Source organism: Drosophila guanche, unplaced genomic scaffold (assembly GCF_900245975.1).
Source record: "Drosophila guanche unplaced genomic scaffold, DGUA_6, whole genome shotgun sequence".
NCBI lineage: Eukaryota > Metazoa > Arthropoda > Insecta > Diptera > Drosophilidae > Drosophila > Drosophila guanche.
This window is the reverse complement of record NW_022995752.1, coordinates 1,096,335-1,113,273: the sequence shown is the minus strand read 5'-3', so window position 1 is coordinate 1,113,273 and position 16,939 is coordinate 1,096,335. Positions and strand designations below refer to the sequence as shown.

Genomic DNA, 16,939 nt, shown 5'->3' with positions numbered 1-16,939 from the left:
CTCAAAGAAGGGTGCTGGAGAAAATGAAGTCCAGCCACCACTTAATATTATTGCTAACAGATTGCTAAAACTAATTTCGAGTTGTTGTTGTACAATACTTTAACCAAATTACAAAGTTTAGCTCAGTTTTTTTGGTCCGCGTGTAAAACGATTGTTCATAATTTTGTAAAGTGCAAAACAAAGATTATATATACATAAAAGTACTTGGGATCCGTTGGATTTTGATTGACATTATCATTGTTTATTGTTTTTAGTACCTAGATCAAGACTCGAACACAGCATTCCACCCGCTCACTTCACCATTTTGGCTGCACGGGCAGCGGCCTCGGCCGCCAGTTTGCGGGCCTCGCGTTTCGCCGTCTTTTTAGCCTCCTTGCTGTCGGCGTCAATGTTGCGGCGCTTCTTTCGCAGCAGCCATTCCTCCTTCTCCTTGGTCTGCTTCTCGCGGATCAGTTTGCGGAAGAGGTTGCGGTGGCGCGGCTTGACCATGCGGGCCTGCAGGCGGTGCTCATCCACCTCGGCTTTGTGCACCTGCCGCTTGTTCACTTTGTGAACTTTGCCCGACTGCACGGACATCTTTTCCTTCTCCTGCAGCTTGCGCTTGGTCGCCTCATCGACATCCTCATCATCATCTTCCTCCTCGTCGTCTTCTTCATCGTCATCCTCTTCGCTGAAATCTTCTTCGTCCTCGTTGACGCCATCGGGGCCGCCGTATTTCTTGTACTCGGCTGTCTCCTGCTGATAGGCCAGCTGCAGCTGCGCATCGAGCAGCTCCTGGTCAACCTCCTCTTCCTTCTCGGCGGTATCCTCCTCTTCGGACTCTTCCTCACTTTGTTCTAAAGAAAGATGTACACTGTTAAGATATATTTAAGGATTAAAGAGTAACCCCAGAGAACTTACCATGAGTCTCGATTAGAGAGGGATCGTGGAGAGCCTTCTCCTCGGGCGGGATGTACGAGTCGCGCTTGGAGTCGACGAACGGAGAGAGATGCGGCGGAAGTGACTCGCCGAGGAAGTAGTCGTTGGTGGGCAAAAGCTGGCGCTGATTGACACAGTCGAAGAGCCACTGGGGCTGAATGTAGTCCCTGGAGATGTACTGTGTGCTCAGGCTGGGTCTGTCCACGATCTGGTGGGTAATCGTCTCGTCGTTCTCTGCGAAGGTGGCGCCGGCGAAGACGGACGCGTCCCAGGAGACCTTGCCGCCAAACGAGCGAATGAGGATGACGAGAGGCTCACGGGGAACCTCACGATTTATGAAGAACTTCAGACCCTTGAAGAGGGTGCGCAGGCGAGATATTTCCTGTGCCTCCTGCTTCATTTTGATGATGCGCTTGGAGTCGCCGTCCTGCTCCAGCAGCTCCATGTCAATGTCGGGCTCCTCCTCGTCCTCCTGCACCTTGTCTGTGCGCAGCAGCTCAAAGTTCAGTGCCGCAATGCGGTCCGACACGAAGGTGGACTCGTCCTTAAATGTGTCTGCGCTGTCTTGCAGCAGGGTGGAGGGAAATTGAGGTGGATAGGCCAGGTTGAGGCCGTGGAAGAGACGGAAGTTGGTGAAGCCCAACAGAATTGTGTAGAACTCCACGAAAATGGACATGACCTTAAAGTCAACCTCCTGGCGCGACTGCGGCTTGAAGGGGTAGTAGTGGGGCACGATCCAAGTGACCTTCTGGCCCTTGATCTCGGCCTGGAAGTAGTATCCCTTGATGGAGATAAATACCTTGCGCAGCGACTTGGAGGCGATTACATAGTGCAGGAATTCGATGGTCAACCGCCGGCACAGGTTCGACTGCTCGCGGGGAATCAAATGCAGCGAGGGGAAAGTGCTGAACAGGAAGAGCAGGGTCAGGCAATCGTCGAGGTCCTTGAGCGCGTCTATGAAGGTCGGATAACGTTCCTTGACAATGTGATCGAGCTTGATTTCGGGGAACAGTTCCATTCTGCGCTTCAGGTTGCGGAAATCTTTGATGGCGCGGTCGCGGCTGCTTTTCTTGGCAAAGATCTGAAAGAGGAGAACTATTCAAGACTCCGCTGGCAGAACAGGCCATTCCACGCTCCACTTACCTTGTAGTCGCGCAGGGTCCACACAATAGACTCGTGGAGCAGGAACCGGATGTCCTTGGTGTGGTACAGGATCTTGATCTCCGATGAGCCCTTCTGGGCGCGGCGCCTGTGCTTGGGCTCTCGCGGGTAGACGCCCTTAAGGATGCACAGGCGGCGGAAATCATTCAGCGACAACTGCAGCTTCCGGATTGCCGCCCGACGGCTAATATATTGCGTGGCCTCTCCAGCCTCGTACTGCGTAGGACGAGAACAGTTATTTACATGCACATAACCTCACAGCGTTGTCTAAAATGCTGTGATTGCGCTACTGCTTACCTTCTTCGGACGCCTCATTGTTAATGGTTGGAAAACTGCTCTCGTTGCCTGGTAAGATCTGTTATATACAGATTAATTTGAGGAAATACACGCTGCAAACCAAAACACACGTTTTTTGTGTTGTTGGGCGCGTGGAAAAGAAAGTGTAACCGCAGATTTATCGGTCAAATATACCGACAGACACTCAAAATATACTCTAAATATACCGAAGATCTTAAATAATTTCGATTTTGAAGTTATATTTGATACTACTAGCTTATTAAAAGTCTCCGCACTAAAACTATAGTTTTATCCAATTCATCAATCAATTCTCCACAAGATTGGCTAGATTTCACGCCATCCTTTTCTTGGAATGTTTACAAATTAAGTTTAAACTAAAAGGTCAATCAACAAAAACAACGTTACATATTTGACAATTTGTTGATTTTGAACAGGTATATATGGACGTTTGTACACCCTATTTCTATGAATTAATAATGGTATATAATTTTCAAAGCTGCTCTCAAGCATTAATAATGTGACATGTTTTTCACCGTTTCATATGTTTTTCTATGCACCCTATACTATTAAATATACATACCTTAAAAATGGAATTCAATAGACTGATGATATTGTTTATATATTTCATTATATACCGATATACTGTAAATAATCAATGAACTCAATTTCGTAGTCAACATATCCTGAAAAGTATATTTTATATATATATATATATATATATATATATATATATATATATATATAAAATATAATAATATTAAATTATTATTATATATTATTATATATTATATATTATTATTATTAAAATTATTATATATAATTATAATATTATATACCATAAATTGTCACCCTGAAAGAAAGTGTGACCGCCGAATTATCGTTAAAATATACCGCAAAACCAAAACATACCATCTCTCACAAAACATACTTCAGAAAACGTAGACGTGTTCCGATAAATATATGTCGATAGATGGAGCGAAATCAACGGCAAATTGGAAAATCTAAAACGCCATGTGCTGCATTTGGATAACTCATTTTATTGAATCTGTTTTTATTGGTTTTTTTTTTATAGGTATTGTATTGAGAAAATAACATACAGTCTAAGTTTGTTGTATTATATAATATTCGTTATATATTAGTTAGTTTGAACATTAACTTCGTTTTGGTTTTCGCAACATGCTTTACTGCAATCAACTGCAATTTACGACTGGTTGCATTTTTAATAACAAAAGTTTATTAAACGGCCATTTCTTTTAGTTTTTTGCTTCTTTCTCTCTTTCCATTCTTTATTCGTTTGCTGCGATTCTGCTACAACTCTGGCTGCGTAACGGCGCATTCACACCGTTACCGACGTTCGTGTGTCCGTGTCAGTGTGTGTGTGATGTGGTGTCTTAGTGTGTGTCTGCGAGTTAATGTATCTGTGTGTCTGCTGCTCGTTCTGTATCTTTATCGTTATCTGTATCTGTATCTGAGTGTGATTTGTTGTATATTTCACCTAAATAACTAGTTAACATTTGGTTTTTATATGCTATAGCTTCGTTTTGATTTACATAAGTGTCGTTTCCGTTCCGTTCCGTTCCGTTCCATTCCTTTCCGATCCAATCGGATTTAGGTTTCACTCTTCCTTCCTTCTGCTCCCGATTCCCGCTTTGTCCTATCCTTTAAAATGCTTTTATATAACTTTATATAATTCTTGTTTGATATATGTATGTATTGTATATTTTTTTTGAGTGCCAGCCATATATGTTTTGCATGTATCGTTTAGAAATTGACTATATATTTGATTTTGCTTTACTCCTTTTGCTGCTCCTGTACTTATTCTTCTTCTTTTTGATGATCTCTCAACGCATGAGCTTCGAATGGGTTTTTGGTTCGCGGTTTTTGGGGTGTGTACGGGAATGAGGTGTGTCTCGGTGTGGCAATATGTGTGCGAGTGGGTGTGTTGGGTGTGTTTTGTATAAAATCTAAATGTCGTTAACTAGTCGTACTTGTATAAAGTAAATAACTCGCTGTATTTCATTACATATTCATCATTCGAACGTTCGTAAGGCCGAAGACGGTTTGGGGCCCGAGGGGTTGGAGTCCTCCGATGACTAACAGCAACATAGGGGGGGGTTGGAATATCTAGTGATCTTCGATCTGAATATAACTGAAGCCCGACTTCTGTGTTGGTTCGCTTTCTTCGTGGTTTGTCGTTATTATGTATATAAATCATTTGTACAATCTTATGTGCTAAAAGCGTATCAGTTATTAAAATTATGTCTGTTATTATAATACTCTCATTGTTCACTATTAAAGTTACTCGACTCGACACTCTCTATACTAATAACATGCCCGTCGTCTTTAACACTCGATCTGTCCGTGCCTGTCCGTTCTGTTCTTTGGTTTTGCCTTTCGAAAAAATACACACTCGTAAAGTAAAAGTCCCAACAATAAGTACATCAATCGAAACTTAACAACGAAAAATCTTTTGGTGGGTAATGATAATTGTATTACACACGACGGCTGGCTGGCTATATATATGTATATTGACGTTCGCGCACTATATACTGACGTGTCCGGTCCCCATTTGCTACGTTCGCTAGATCGCATGGCATTACAAATAATAAACGCATCTTGTTCGTACACATATAAATTTGAAAATGCTATAAAATCTTTAAATAAGTCTACCAATATGTTAACTATTACTTTTTACTGGATTCATATATTCATATTTGCTTCGGTTGTCATTATCGTGTTCGGTATTCGCTATCGTTATCGTTATTGTTATCGAACGAAAAATCGAAAAACAAATCGAAGCCGAGCGCCAGTTCAGTTCCGTTCCGTTTCGTTCCGTTTCATGCGGCTGCCGAAATTTATTGTTTGCTGTGTTTCTTGTGTTATAAACAACGGACGCAACTTGGACGCTCTCTAAATATTGTATAATCGAATATAAGAGTATTGTATACATTGCATTTCACTTGTTCTATTTTAATATTTTTGTATTCGTATTCGTATTTAATATTCGTATTTTGTATTCGTTTTAAAAAAGTAATTCTCTTTCAACGGTTTTGCGTAATAAAATCCCACCCACTGCTGACGTACTCGTAATATATAGTACTTGTTTATAAAAGTCAATATATATATAATTATTTGTTTTGTGTTGTATATGTGTGTTTTATATAAGTAGTACGGTCTAGGTTTAAGTCTAGTTTATAGATTATTTAAAGCTGAAATCAATGATTATGTGCTCGTTTGTTTCGTTCGTTCGTTCGTCGGATCGTTACATCGTTAGATGGTTTGCATAAGTTATGTTCGTACGAGTATTTCTTGGTGTTTATTCTGGTAGTTTTGTTGTTCAGTTACAGTTACAGACGATTGTTATAGGTGATTGACTTGAGAGCGTACTCGTAGTAATTGCTGTGGCCACATCTCTAGAAATGCTTTCAAATGGTCTGTGCTTTGTTTAGTTTTGTGTGTTTGCTAATTTCATACAAATCTTCGAATATATCTTCTTGTTTAAGGTTGTTTAAATGCCAATTGATCGGAAGGAAATATAGAAATCAATCGGGCTATACTTACGGTTGGGTTATTCTGCAAAACTCAAAATTTGGTCGGGGACACAAAATTAGCAAACACCGAATTTCAGCTTCTGTTTTTTTTTTAGTAAGTTTACTTTTCACTTTAATTTCAAACAATGATTTTATTTTCATAGTTAAATATTTCATAAAGTATATATAGCATTACTATATCTGTTTCGTTTCGTTTCGTTTTGCTTTTCTTCTGCTTGTTTTTATAATTATTATTATTATTTGTTCTCTTCTCTTTGTTACGCTTTGTTTATGTTTTTATGAACGTTTTTGCTAATGTTTCAACAATTTTTTTTGTATTTTCCATTTTGGTTTTTTGTCACTTTTACTTTTTACGCAATTATTCAACTTGTTAAAAATCTATAACCATAACAATTTCATATATATATCTGTGTATATATATATATTTCTTGTATATACTTCATTTTAAAGCGCGACTTCTACGGCCACTCCGACATTTGAGTGTTCAGTGTGTTGTGTGCGTTTGGTAATGATTTTCGGGGCAATGTGGGGACATGGATTAGTGGTTCTTGGCGGGTGAGGGGAGGTGTGTTAATGTTCATTGCGATTAGCTTTTGATTTGCTTTTCAATAAGGAGAAGAGTGCCTCACAAAGCTATGTAAATGTATGTATCTGTTCGTTAACAATTTCTCGATTCAGTTAGTAACGTTCTTGGGATATCGTAGCATACTCGTAGTAGTAGTTCCTACATAGGTTTTTGTACTTTTCGTGTACCTTTTTTTTAGAGAGAAAAGTGGGCGCGATATGTGTGATTGTGTGTGTTTTTGTTGTGAGTGAGGAGAATCTTTAGTACAAGTAATTGCTGGGTGTGTGTTCTTCTTGTTAGGTTCTAATATGATGTATTCAGTTAAGTATGAATGTTTGTTTAGTTTTCAAGTATTTTCTCGCTATATATTAATATATATATATATGTATGACTTGGTTTTTAAAGTTAATTTGGAAGATATTTTTTTAGGTTTTTTCGCTTTTGTTTTTTGTGGTTTAGTTTAACATACAGCATGTATAAAAGATTAAGTTAATTTTTTGTTTGTTCTTGGAAGTTGTCTCTGTTAAAGCCTGGTGACCGAGGCAATCTACTCGTGAGAAGTGAGCTTGCTAGTTGGGATATATCTATTATATCAATGATATTGATGGACAATACAGTCAATAGTTTTGGTGTTGAGAGTGTGACAATGAGAGCCGAAAAGCAAAGAAGTCTCTAAATAGGGAATGATTGGAGTGATCCAAGAAAGCTTAAAGAGTAGTGTAAGGAATTCTCCATTAACATTTGGTTTGGTTTAAGGCATGCTAGAGAACCCCAGCACAATCGTAGAAGGACATCCCAAGATCTAAGCCAACCCTAGACTAATGCATCGAACGGCAGGTATGGTATGTGCCTTATGAAAACAGCGAGAGAGAGAAAGCATTGTTCTGATTTAAGCTTTGTCGTAGGAGAGGGTATTTGTACAATGTCTTCTTCTCCTGCTCCTGTTCTTCTGTTTCAGCTTCTTCTCAGCTGTAGATGTGTTCTCTGGTTTCTGTCCATAATCTATACTTGTAATTATAATATTATTTATCATATATATATATATATATATGTGTATATATATATATATACATATCTGTGTGCAATCGAATGCACTGCACCCATGGGGTGTAAGAGCAGCCACTTAGTTACGTTAATTTTCTTGCATTTGCATTTGCATATCGCATTATTCAGTAAGTACATTACATTACAGCATATATATATATGTGTGTGTATGTATGTATATATAACTATGTCCGATGGCTTCCACAACATCAACTTCAGTTGCTCTGCTGCTGCTGCTGTTTGATATGCAGCTTCGAGCGCTTCGAATCGGTGTACAATATATACTATATGTATATAAAGTTATGTCACTGCTTCCTCCTAGATCTCTGGTAATAAAAATTATTGCTTTCTGTTCTATGTGTGTATGTTGTGTCTATGTCTGTGTCTGTGTCTGTGTATGGGTGTGTGATGTAGTGTATCTTTGTTTCTCTTTGTTTGTTGTTCTGTCTGTCATTTCCTCAACTTGATTGCGAGCCATATGCAAACGTTAGATACATTGCCTACTTAGGTATAGTTTTTGTTGCATATATATATATGTATATGTATATGTATGTATATAGTTAGTTATCTTTCTGTTATATATAAAATATATAATGTATGTATATATTTAGGTGTATATATGTATGCGTATTTTGTTAAATTATCTTCCATTCGTTTTGCTTTATCTTTTCTGGCATTTGCTTTAGCTCGGTTTGCGGCCACCTTTTTTTTGTTAATACGAGTTTTAGGGTTTTAGTTTTAGTTTAGAAAAATGTTACGTACGTTCTAAATAAAGAGAGCAAGTTGATTTTCTTTCGTATTTCGTTTAAATATCGTTTTATATGTCGTTTATATATATATATCAATATGTTTATATGCTCATATCTATATGTTGACTTTTTTGGGGGACTTGACTCTTCAGTAAGTATATGAAATTAGTTTTGTTTTAGTTTTTGGTTTCTTTTGTTTTTTCTTTTTTTTTGGATTTGAAATAGTCTATAATAAATATGGTTTAAATTTAAATGTAAGGTTCTGCTCGTTCTACACGCCAGCAGAATTAGAATTAGAATTAGGATCAGAACTAGAATCATAATCATAACTAGAATAAGAATAAGAATTGGATTTGGACTTGGAACTTCAATCAGTATAATCGATAATCATAATGCTTTGGTTTTGTTTTTTTTTTTCTTTATATTTGGGTGTGTGGCAAATGCATTAGCAAAAGTGTTTTTTAAAGTATTCCTTACATTCGTCTCTGGTTCGCTTTCTGTTCGCTTTGATTCGACTTTAGTTTCGAGTATAATTGTAGCTTACATTGAGAGTTTCGCTTTTTGCTTTTGCATGTTTAATAAGTACGCAAATTATCACTTAATCAATATACATATGTAGGTATGTATGCAATGTAGTGTAGGTCAATATATAGTGGTAAGTGTGCGTGTGAGGGTATATGGGGGAAAGGGTATATATTCATTCCTCCGTATTCTGTATGCGGTATGTATGTTTATAGGTCGCTAAACTAGAGATAGAGTTTTAGAGAGAGGCTCTTGGATAAAGCTTTTAGGAGAAGAAATCTTAGTAGAGCACGCAACTGAAAGGCGACAAAAATTTTAGTAGCATTCGTTTGCTGGTTCTTCGCTATTCTTTATCGTATCTGTGTATCGTGTATAGAGGGTGCCATTGTGCCAAGATATACACTTTATGGATATATATTTATCTCTTAATCCTTTAGAGTAGTTTAAACCCAAACGCTTAGGTGGATACATAGATAGATAGTAATTGGTTGGGAAGCCATTGTTCTCGTCTTTCTTTCTAATAAGGTTGCTCGTAGTAGATCATGGTAGATCGTAGATAGATAGATAGATAGATAGATACGATAGATACGATAGAGTTCGTACAGTATAGAGGGATATAGGGTTTAGGGTACAGGGTGCATAAAAAGCTGCGGCTAAACACTTTAAAGTAAATGTCTTTCGAAAAAGAAACGCTGGCACTAACTAACTCGCATTTTAACGTTAAGTTTTTCGCATGTTCGTGTGTATGTGTGTGAAGGTATGTATCTGTGTCTGCATCTGAGTCGGTGTCTGTATCTGTTTAACAATTCGATTATTTAGCTTTAGTCCACTGTTAATTAATTTGTTATTCATTCATTAATTTGCTTTTGTATATAATTTAGCTAATTGGATGAGAGAAAGAGATTTTGCCCCATCCAAACAACACGTTTTGGGCTCTCAATCTCTTCAATTTACATACTTATGTATCTTCTTCGAAATCTATGCGGTATATTGGTACACCTCGGTTACCGTTGGTACTATTTTGTCTTTGCCCTTGCCCCTCTGCAACACATCAGATTTAGAAGGGGCAAGTGATTACATCGTATTCGAACATCAGCGACACCGCGACAAAGACAAAATACAACAGAAACATGGTAAAGCCCAACCCCTTGTTCATGCGCCAACGGAAGCAGGCAATCGACATCACCACGAATACGAGCATCATAAACAAAATGGTTATGGAACACACCATGCCCACCGAGTTCACCTCAACGGGAGCACCGTAGATGATGCCATACAGCAGCCAGGGTATCGGTAAGCTTGCAATGCATTCATATTAGATTAGTTCTCAATATTTCCGGGAGCTGTATTATTAGTAGTCTCGTATTGGGAAATGGATTTACTACTTACCCCACAGTCACATCGAATATGTTGCTGCCCACGGAGCTGGAGACGGCCATGTCGCCGAATCCCTTGCGTGCCACAATCACCGAGGTAATCAAGTCCGGAATGGATGTGCCCGCTGCCAGGAAGGTCAGGCCCATGACCTGGTCGAAAACGGAGAAGGAGAACAGTGGAACAGTGAACAGAGAATCAGTTTGAGGTTCGGTCGGGTTCAGGTTTCGAACGGAACGGAATAATGGAATCGGCAAAAGTACCTCGGGCGGTATGCGGGCCGTGTCTCCGGCCACGTTTGCCCACCACACCATCAGATAGGAGAAGGCAGCTATCCACACAATGGAACCGATGAAGGTGACCGGAAAGAATCGCTTGCCTCGCGGCGTTCGCGTATCGGGCAGCGTCAGCCACATGGGCACCAGGAGCGGGGCCACGAGGACATAGGTGAGGCGCTTACGCGCCGTGTCCGGCCAGGCCATGCTCAGGGGTTCCGGGTCGTCCTCGATATCGGGCGCCTTTGGGTTCGGGAAGGGAGCATGGAGCAAGAGACATTCAATTAGAACCCTTGGACTCAACATTGTGCGCTTTTTGTCTGCTGCTCTTTACATTAGTTATAGGCATAGGATCTCTGTATATAGTACTTATTGTATTTATAATAGAGAATATATATAATATATAATATGGAATTTTTGTTATATAAAATATATAGTAAAAATGCCGTGTGTGTGTGTGTGTGAGTGTGAGTGAGTGGTTCTTATGCACGAGTACGAGTACGAGTTATTCGCTTAGTGAGTGGAGTGAAACGGGGATCGAAGACTGAATTCGATTTTAATTGTGGAATTATGGACTTGTCTGAGCTATGTATACAGATGAGCATGAGTCACAGATACTTAGACTCTTTTTGGTCATAGTACAAATTTTGTTACGATTTTGAATTGAGAAAAGTCTGCAGGTTGTTTCTTGGGTTAGTTTCCTCTTGTGTGTGTGGGGGGGGGGGGGGCTTACAAAGTGTCGTTCAATCAAAATACTTAGTGTGGTACATAGAGAGGTGCACTTACTTTCTATCAAAGTTACAAATGCAATACGATACGATACAGAGTGAGAGACTTAAAACGTGCAGAGTTCTATCGGCATCGCAAGTTCTATCGGTACTGTGGGTACCACAGTGGTACAGTGGGCATGCTCGTATTTTGTCTAGCAAGTGCAACAACACACCAACGACACGTCTACCAAGTCGATTAGATTAATTGTAAACGAAAGTAGAAAGTAAAGGTTATAAGAAAATGCTAGAACTAGTTTAAATAAGATCTAAGATCTACTCTACACTGAGTGTACAGATGTGAGTGTTATTTGTCAGAGGCAACACTGAAGCATTTCTATAAGTGATAAGTGGGCGGCGGGTGACGGTTCTCTAAGTGGAAATTTATCTGCGGTTGGCACATGCACACGCTCCTGGCCAGTGGCCCACTCCTCATAGGGCCTGATTCTGATTCCGATTCGGGATCTGGTTTCACATTTTAGTCAGCCTTAATCATCGGCAGGGGCTGCGGCTCTGCGGTTTCGACTAATTAATCATATTGCAGTGAACTATTGATTTCCAGGGAATATTTTTATACCTGAGTTACTCAATTACAAATATTTTTGAGGAACTTTAAATTTATAATATACATTTCTTTGGTCTGAAATCTATGACGAGGCCACTACCAAGGAGCTTTTGTGTGCCATGAGACCGCGTGCTCTAATGTCGGGTAATTCTTTTGTTACTGAGTTGAAAATAAATAAAAGCTTCGTTGGTTACAATACAGTAATAGTATTTGTAATAAGAAATTATAAAGATTGTATGCAATATATTGAAAAGAGATAGTATTTAGAGAGAGAGATAGAGAGAGCGACAGACAGATAGATAGATAGATACAGAGAGATAGCGAGAGAGAGAGAGAGAGATCAATAAAAATTGTTCATGAAACTAACTTTGATGCTAAATTTGCGTGTCTGAATTTTGACCCTCTGCTCAATCCAGCTAGGACGTCGACCACTCAACGATGGCTTTAAGTTGATTATTCAAGATATATTATATATAATTGATGTTTATATATAAGGTATTTTGGGAGTAGATTATACACATTATATAGAAAGAGAGACAGATTGTTGTAATTATAAGCTTTGTTGGCACTTGTTTGGCACTTAAGTTCTCGGATTTAGATCAGATATCGAAATAAAACTTTGATTAAAACGTTTAAACTTAAACTTGTACAGATAGTAGAAGACTTGGGGTGAGGATAGACAGAAGAGAGAAGACTGTTCGCATGTAGTATGTAGAAGAAGTGTACTTGGGATTTGTTTCGGGGTTCACATAACAAACACATACGGGTACGGATACGGATAGTGGGGATAGATAGCGTTGAAACACAAACACAATTTGCTTCTTTTGTAATGGGAAATAGATTTTGATTTGAAATATATCTTTTTTTGGGGATTTACTTCTTTTGAGAGCGAGACCCAACTCGGAAATATTCCATGTTCTGTCAATCGTGAGTCGAATTCAAATTATTGCAGGGTCAGAATTTTGTTTGTTTGCTTTGTGATCTTTGCATAAATCGATAGAGCCAAAACAAAAAATTAATTAAAAACGTCAACTAGAAAGCGGTTTCTATCTTCGGACAACCGAAGGCTACATACCCTTGCAGATCGTTTATAGAATGATGTATTGATCGGTTGGTGATCTAGCTTTAGGTTGCTTTTGATACAGACACACATGAGACATGATCTCAAAACTTTTATGGCCTCTGCAAGGGGCTGTGGAATGAGCAACCGGAATGCAATGCTACTGCTGCTGCTGCTGCCTGGGGGGCCAAAGCCAAGTGCTTGCGCCTATGCATAAGAATGTTCGTTTAAAAACCAAATGCTAACGATTACGATATTACGATATATGTAAGTACGCTGGAGCTAGAGCTGGAGCTGCTTTGTCTCATGGGGTGTCATGGGGTGTGGATGGTATGCGATGATGTTCGATTGGTGTTTTTTTTGGGGGCGCAGCAATTGAGGCACTACTTTGCATTGGAATGACTGCATCGCGGCACCGCACATTAGTGAAATATGAATGGCAATTGTAATATGCAAGGCATCGCTTGGCTCTCCTTTAAAAGTATTTGTACGAGTAATGTCTGTTGTCTGTTCTACATATATAGTAGGTATATGCGCTTTTTGTTGTGATTTTGTGGGTAGAGATCAACACTAGGTACGAGTTAAGGTAAATAAAATATGGTAAGGTAAAGACACAAAGCAAATGAGTTCCAAATGGGGGTACGATAATCATACGGTACGAGTATATGCAAAAATTTCACTATTCCGAATTAGCTCTTCATATTCTTATTGTTTATTATTATTTCTGGGGCAAGACAAAACACACACACAGATAGATAGATAGACTGTTTGTTTGTTTTAGATGGATGGATAGATGTGGGAATGTTGTGTGACAAGAGGGAGAGAGAGACATAAACATACACAAAGAAAGAATAGAAAAGGGGCGAGTGTCCTGTGTTTGTGTGTCTGCGTGTGAGAGATAGTGGGGGTGTTTGTGTGTGTGTGTGTGTGTGTGTGTGTGTGTGTGTGGTGGGGGATGGGGTGGGTGGAACAGTTGAATGGAAAAGAATTCAGACGCAAATCGTTAAAGAATTAACTAAAAAAAAATCCATTTAAAGTCACACATAAACGTTGCATAAATACACATTTTCATTTTCGTTTTAAATGTTTTTGTTTTTTGTTCATTCGTTGGTACCTACACACACATGTAGCTGACATTTTAGAACCACGGATTGAAAACGTATAAATGAAAAGAAAAAAACACATAGAAGAGTAAACACACATTGGGTGGGAATTTCTGAAAGGCAGAAACGAGGGGACAGAACATCAAATATGCACGAATAGGTGGAGGAGTAGTAGGGAACACACCATTTTTTTTTAGTTTAGTTTAGAATCAGTTCAAACGTGGCATCAACCAGTTAATCAATCAATCGGTCAGTCAATCAATCAATTAGCCATGTAAGGGAAACATGCCAACAGCTAGAATGGTTAAATTGTGTGTACATTTTTGTAGAGCGCGTGAACTGGTCGCTAAACCCGAGAGAACTCGTAAAGAAATTCCGATATTTCAAGTGTAACTTTCGATTTATGTAGCTCGATTTGTGATAAAAAAATGTACGAAATACGCGAGTTATCTGTTCGATATTCAGACATAAATACCACGACGAATGGCACACCAACTCAATTCCGATTTACGATATTCAATACAATATATATTTAATTCCTAATTTTTTGCGTGTATGAAGAATGCAGCGCATTGTGTGTGACACAATCAATTTGTTTTGTAAACGAAACACGATAATCACAAACGGAAAATCAAAGAACACATAAAATCAATGAATAATTGAAACCAAAAAGTCATGCCTAAAGTAAATAAATCATGAGGATAAATTCATTAGCACATCATATAAGTATGTTTCAGATATATCCTCCCGAAGGAAAACATGGGGCTATAGTTTATCGGTGGATGCAAAATGATCACAACAACTTACCGAATCGAGCGTCGTGTCAATATTCCCATTGGGCCGATCCGCCAGGGTGGTCTCCTTAAGGTTGATCTTGACGTGGTTCGCAGCCGAGGTGGTGGCGCCACCCCGCTGCGGCTTGGTGGCGTCCAGCAGCACCTTAAGCGAGGCAATGGCGTGCAGCTGCGTTGCCTTTTCGTCCACTTTGCCTGGAACATCATCTTTGTCATTGTAATTGTGTGTGGTTTTTTTTTTTGGGTAGGGTGTGTTTTTCGATAAATAATGCAGTATTTTTTTGGTTGTTGTTTACACAATACAACATGTGTGGTGTGGTGTGGTGTTGGTGTTGAAGGTGTTGTTGGTGGTTTTGTAGGTGGTGGTGGTGGTGTGGTTGTTGTGTGTTGCGAGTAGCAGAGTAGAGTAGCGGTGTTGTTGTAGTAATAGTTGTATTTGTTGTTGTTGTAGTTGGTATTCGATTTTCATTTTCGGTATCGTATTTTTTGTATTTTTTGTTGGCACACAACGAATGGAGTTTTTTGAACGCAAAATCCAAGTGTTTTTTATTTATTTGATTTTTTTTTTGTATTTTTTTTTTGCGAAAAATTAAACGAAAAAAAGAAGAAAAAGAAAGAATAAAATTGCATCGATTAAAATCAGAAATAAACGAATTAACCCAGTTACGAGTTTCAGTTTCGGTTTTCAGAATTAGTTTCTTTCTTAGAGATTTTTTAATTTACAAACAAATTTAGGGCCTAGCCCAAAGGGTACTTTGGATTGGATTGGATCGTTCATAGTACGCATATATCGTTTATACGTTTATCTATATGGTAGGTATATTGAAAATATTTTATACAAAATGTTGATGTCAGTTGCGAAACAGCTTTGGAGGTTGCTTGTAGTTAGTACGAATAAGTAGGGGGGGGGGGGAAGAATATACGAGATACGATATACGAGTAGTAAGTAGTCTAGTCTATGGAGAGAGTATAGGGATGACAGAGCATAGCGGAAGAGCAGCACAGTAGATTGATTGTGAACGAGCGGACATTGGGCGGGGTAATGGACAGTAGCGGGGGATTCTTAAGCCAACTATGACTACATCTATGGCTATTTATAGTAACTAGATCTAGACTAGAGAAAACTACTGATATTTACCGTGTCAGAGTCAGAGTCTCATGGGTATTTGGTCTAACTTTACGATCGATTCTCGATCGATGTTTTGAGTGTGAACTTGTGTTTTGCACTAAGAGTTTTGTATTATTATTAATCGTTCTGGTTGTTGGATGCTAATGTTTTGGGATCGGACGGGGGTTTTCTGATGGATATTTTAGAGTTATTTTTTATTGTTTGTTTGTTGTTGTCAATGCGGCATGAAGTAATCATTAAATAGATTTTTTTCTTAAGGGGATCGTCGGACTAAATGGCTCTTCGAAGGACCCCCTATCTAGCATTGCTCCAGGTGGTATATACATATACATATGTGTGTATATATGTACACGATTCAATAGACTTATATCATAGCTTAACTTACATATCTACAGTATATATTGGCATGTGAGTGTGTACAGTAAGTGTGGGTATGTATGAGGGGACCGGACTCATGACTATCTTTTGAATACAGACCTAGAACATGCTGATATATGGAACGGAGCAAAAGCACAAGTCTAGAGATATTTTATGATGGTACTTGTGCTTTTGGGTCACAGACAATTATCGATTATTGGGATCATTGCCATAAGAATGGCTTCCGCTCTGTTCGGTTCTGATCGGTTTGGTTCTCTGCCGGATTTCCACCAAGTGCTGCCAAGCCCCAAAAACACAATTCCCATACAACGCGCGCACATAGACAAATAAACTTGCAAACACACAAAAATATTAGACAAACATTCCATAGGTGACAGAGAGTGACATAAAGCGATACCTATACAAAAACCTATGCAAAAACAACCCGCTCGACTAGTCGCACATGCAGCCCGAGCCGGAGCGAGCGAGTTGATTGTTTCTTTCATTGAATGATTTCTTGCGACTAAATATACTCGGATATGGGGATGGTTGTGGGACGAAGTGAGTTGTATGACAGCCTATGGCTAAGCCTAAGCCTAGGTCCAAGTGGAAGCCAATTTCGAATCGAACCGCATTGCTGCCAGCGAGCCAATTGTACTAGTTGCTAACTAATTACAATTACAATTACGTTAACAATTACAATTACAA

The 16,939-nt window shown here is 39.0% G+C and overlaps 2 protein-coding genes across 9 annotated transcripts in view; both read right to left on the bottom strand.

The window, feature by feature from the left end:
* Positions 1 to 210: 210 nt before the first annotated feature.
* LOC117587706 (pescadillo homolog) lies at positions 211 to 2,534 on the bottom strand. Its single transcript, XM_034278610.1, has 4 exons — positions 2,377 to 2,534; positions 2,062 to 2,295; positions 901 to 1,999; positions 211 to 836 (listed from the first exon to the last, which is right to left on the bottom strand). Exons 1-4 carry the CDS (start codon positions 2,392 to 2,394, stop codon positions 292 to 294), a joined length of 1,896 nt encoding a protein of 631 aa, XP_034134501.1. The 5' UTR covers positions 2,395 to 2,534; the 3' UTR covers positions 211 to 291.
* Positions 2,535 to 6,945: 4,411 nt separating this feature from the next.
* The window catches only part of LOC117587704 (sodium/potassium/calcium exchanger Nckx30C), a 28,677-nt gene continuing 18,683 nt past the window's right edge, over positions 6,946 to 16,939 (bottom strand). For 3 of the 8 annotated variants that reach the window (XM_034278601.1, XM_034278606.1, XM_034278603.1), the window contains exons 4-8: positions 14,759 to 14,952; positions 12,156 to 12,230; positions 10,445 to 10,699; positions 10,197 to 10,333; positions 6,946 to 10,105 (exon numbers count right to left, since the gene is read on the bottom strand). In XM_034278601.1, the coding sequence (XP_034134492.1) occupies positions 9,865 to 10,105; positions 10,197 to 10,333; positions 10,445 to 10,699; positions 12,156 to 12,230; positions 14,759 to 14,952 (902 nt within the window). In that variant the 3' untranslated portion in view covers positions 6,946 to 9,864. The remainder of the gene's footprint in view (positions 10,106 to 10,196; positions 10,334 to 10,444; positions 10,700 to 12,155; positions 12,231 to 14,758; positions 14,953 to 16,939) is intronic. The other 5 variants (XM_034278609.1, XM_034278602.1, XM_034278604.1 and 2 more) reach the window with 3 other exon arrangements.

Coding starts and splice junctions, on each gene's coding strand:
- LOC117587706 (XM_034278610.1), bottom strand. Junction 2,000..2,061: donor GGACCCTGCGCGACTACAAG/GTAAGTGGAGCG, acceptor CTCCTCTTTCAG/ATCTTTGCCAAGAAAAGCAG. Junction 837..900: donor CTCTCTAATCGAGACTCATG/GTAAGTTCTCTG, acceptor ATCTTTCTTTAG/AACAAAGTGAGGAAGAGTCC.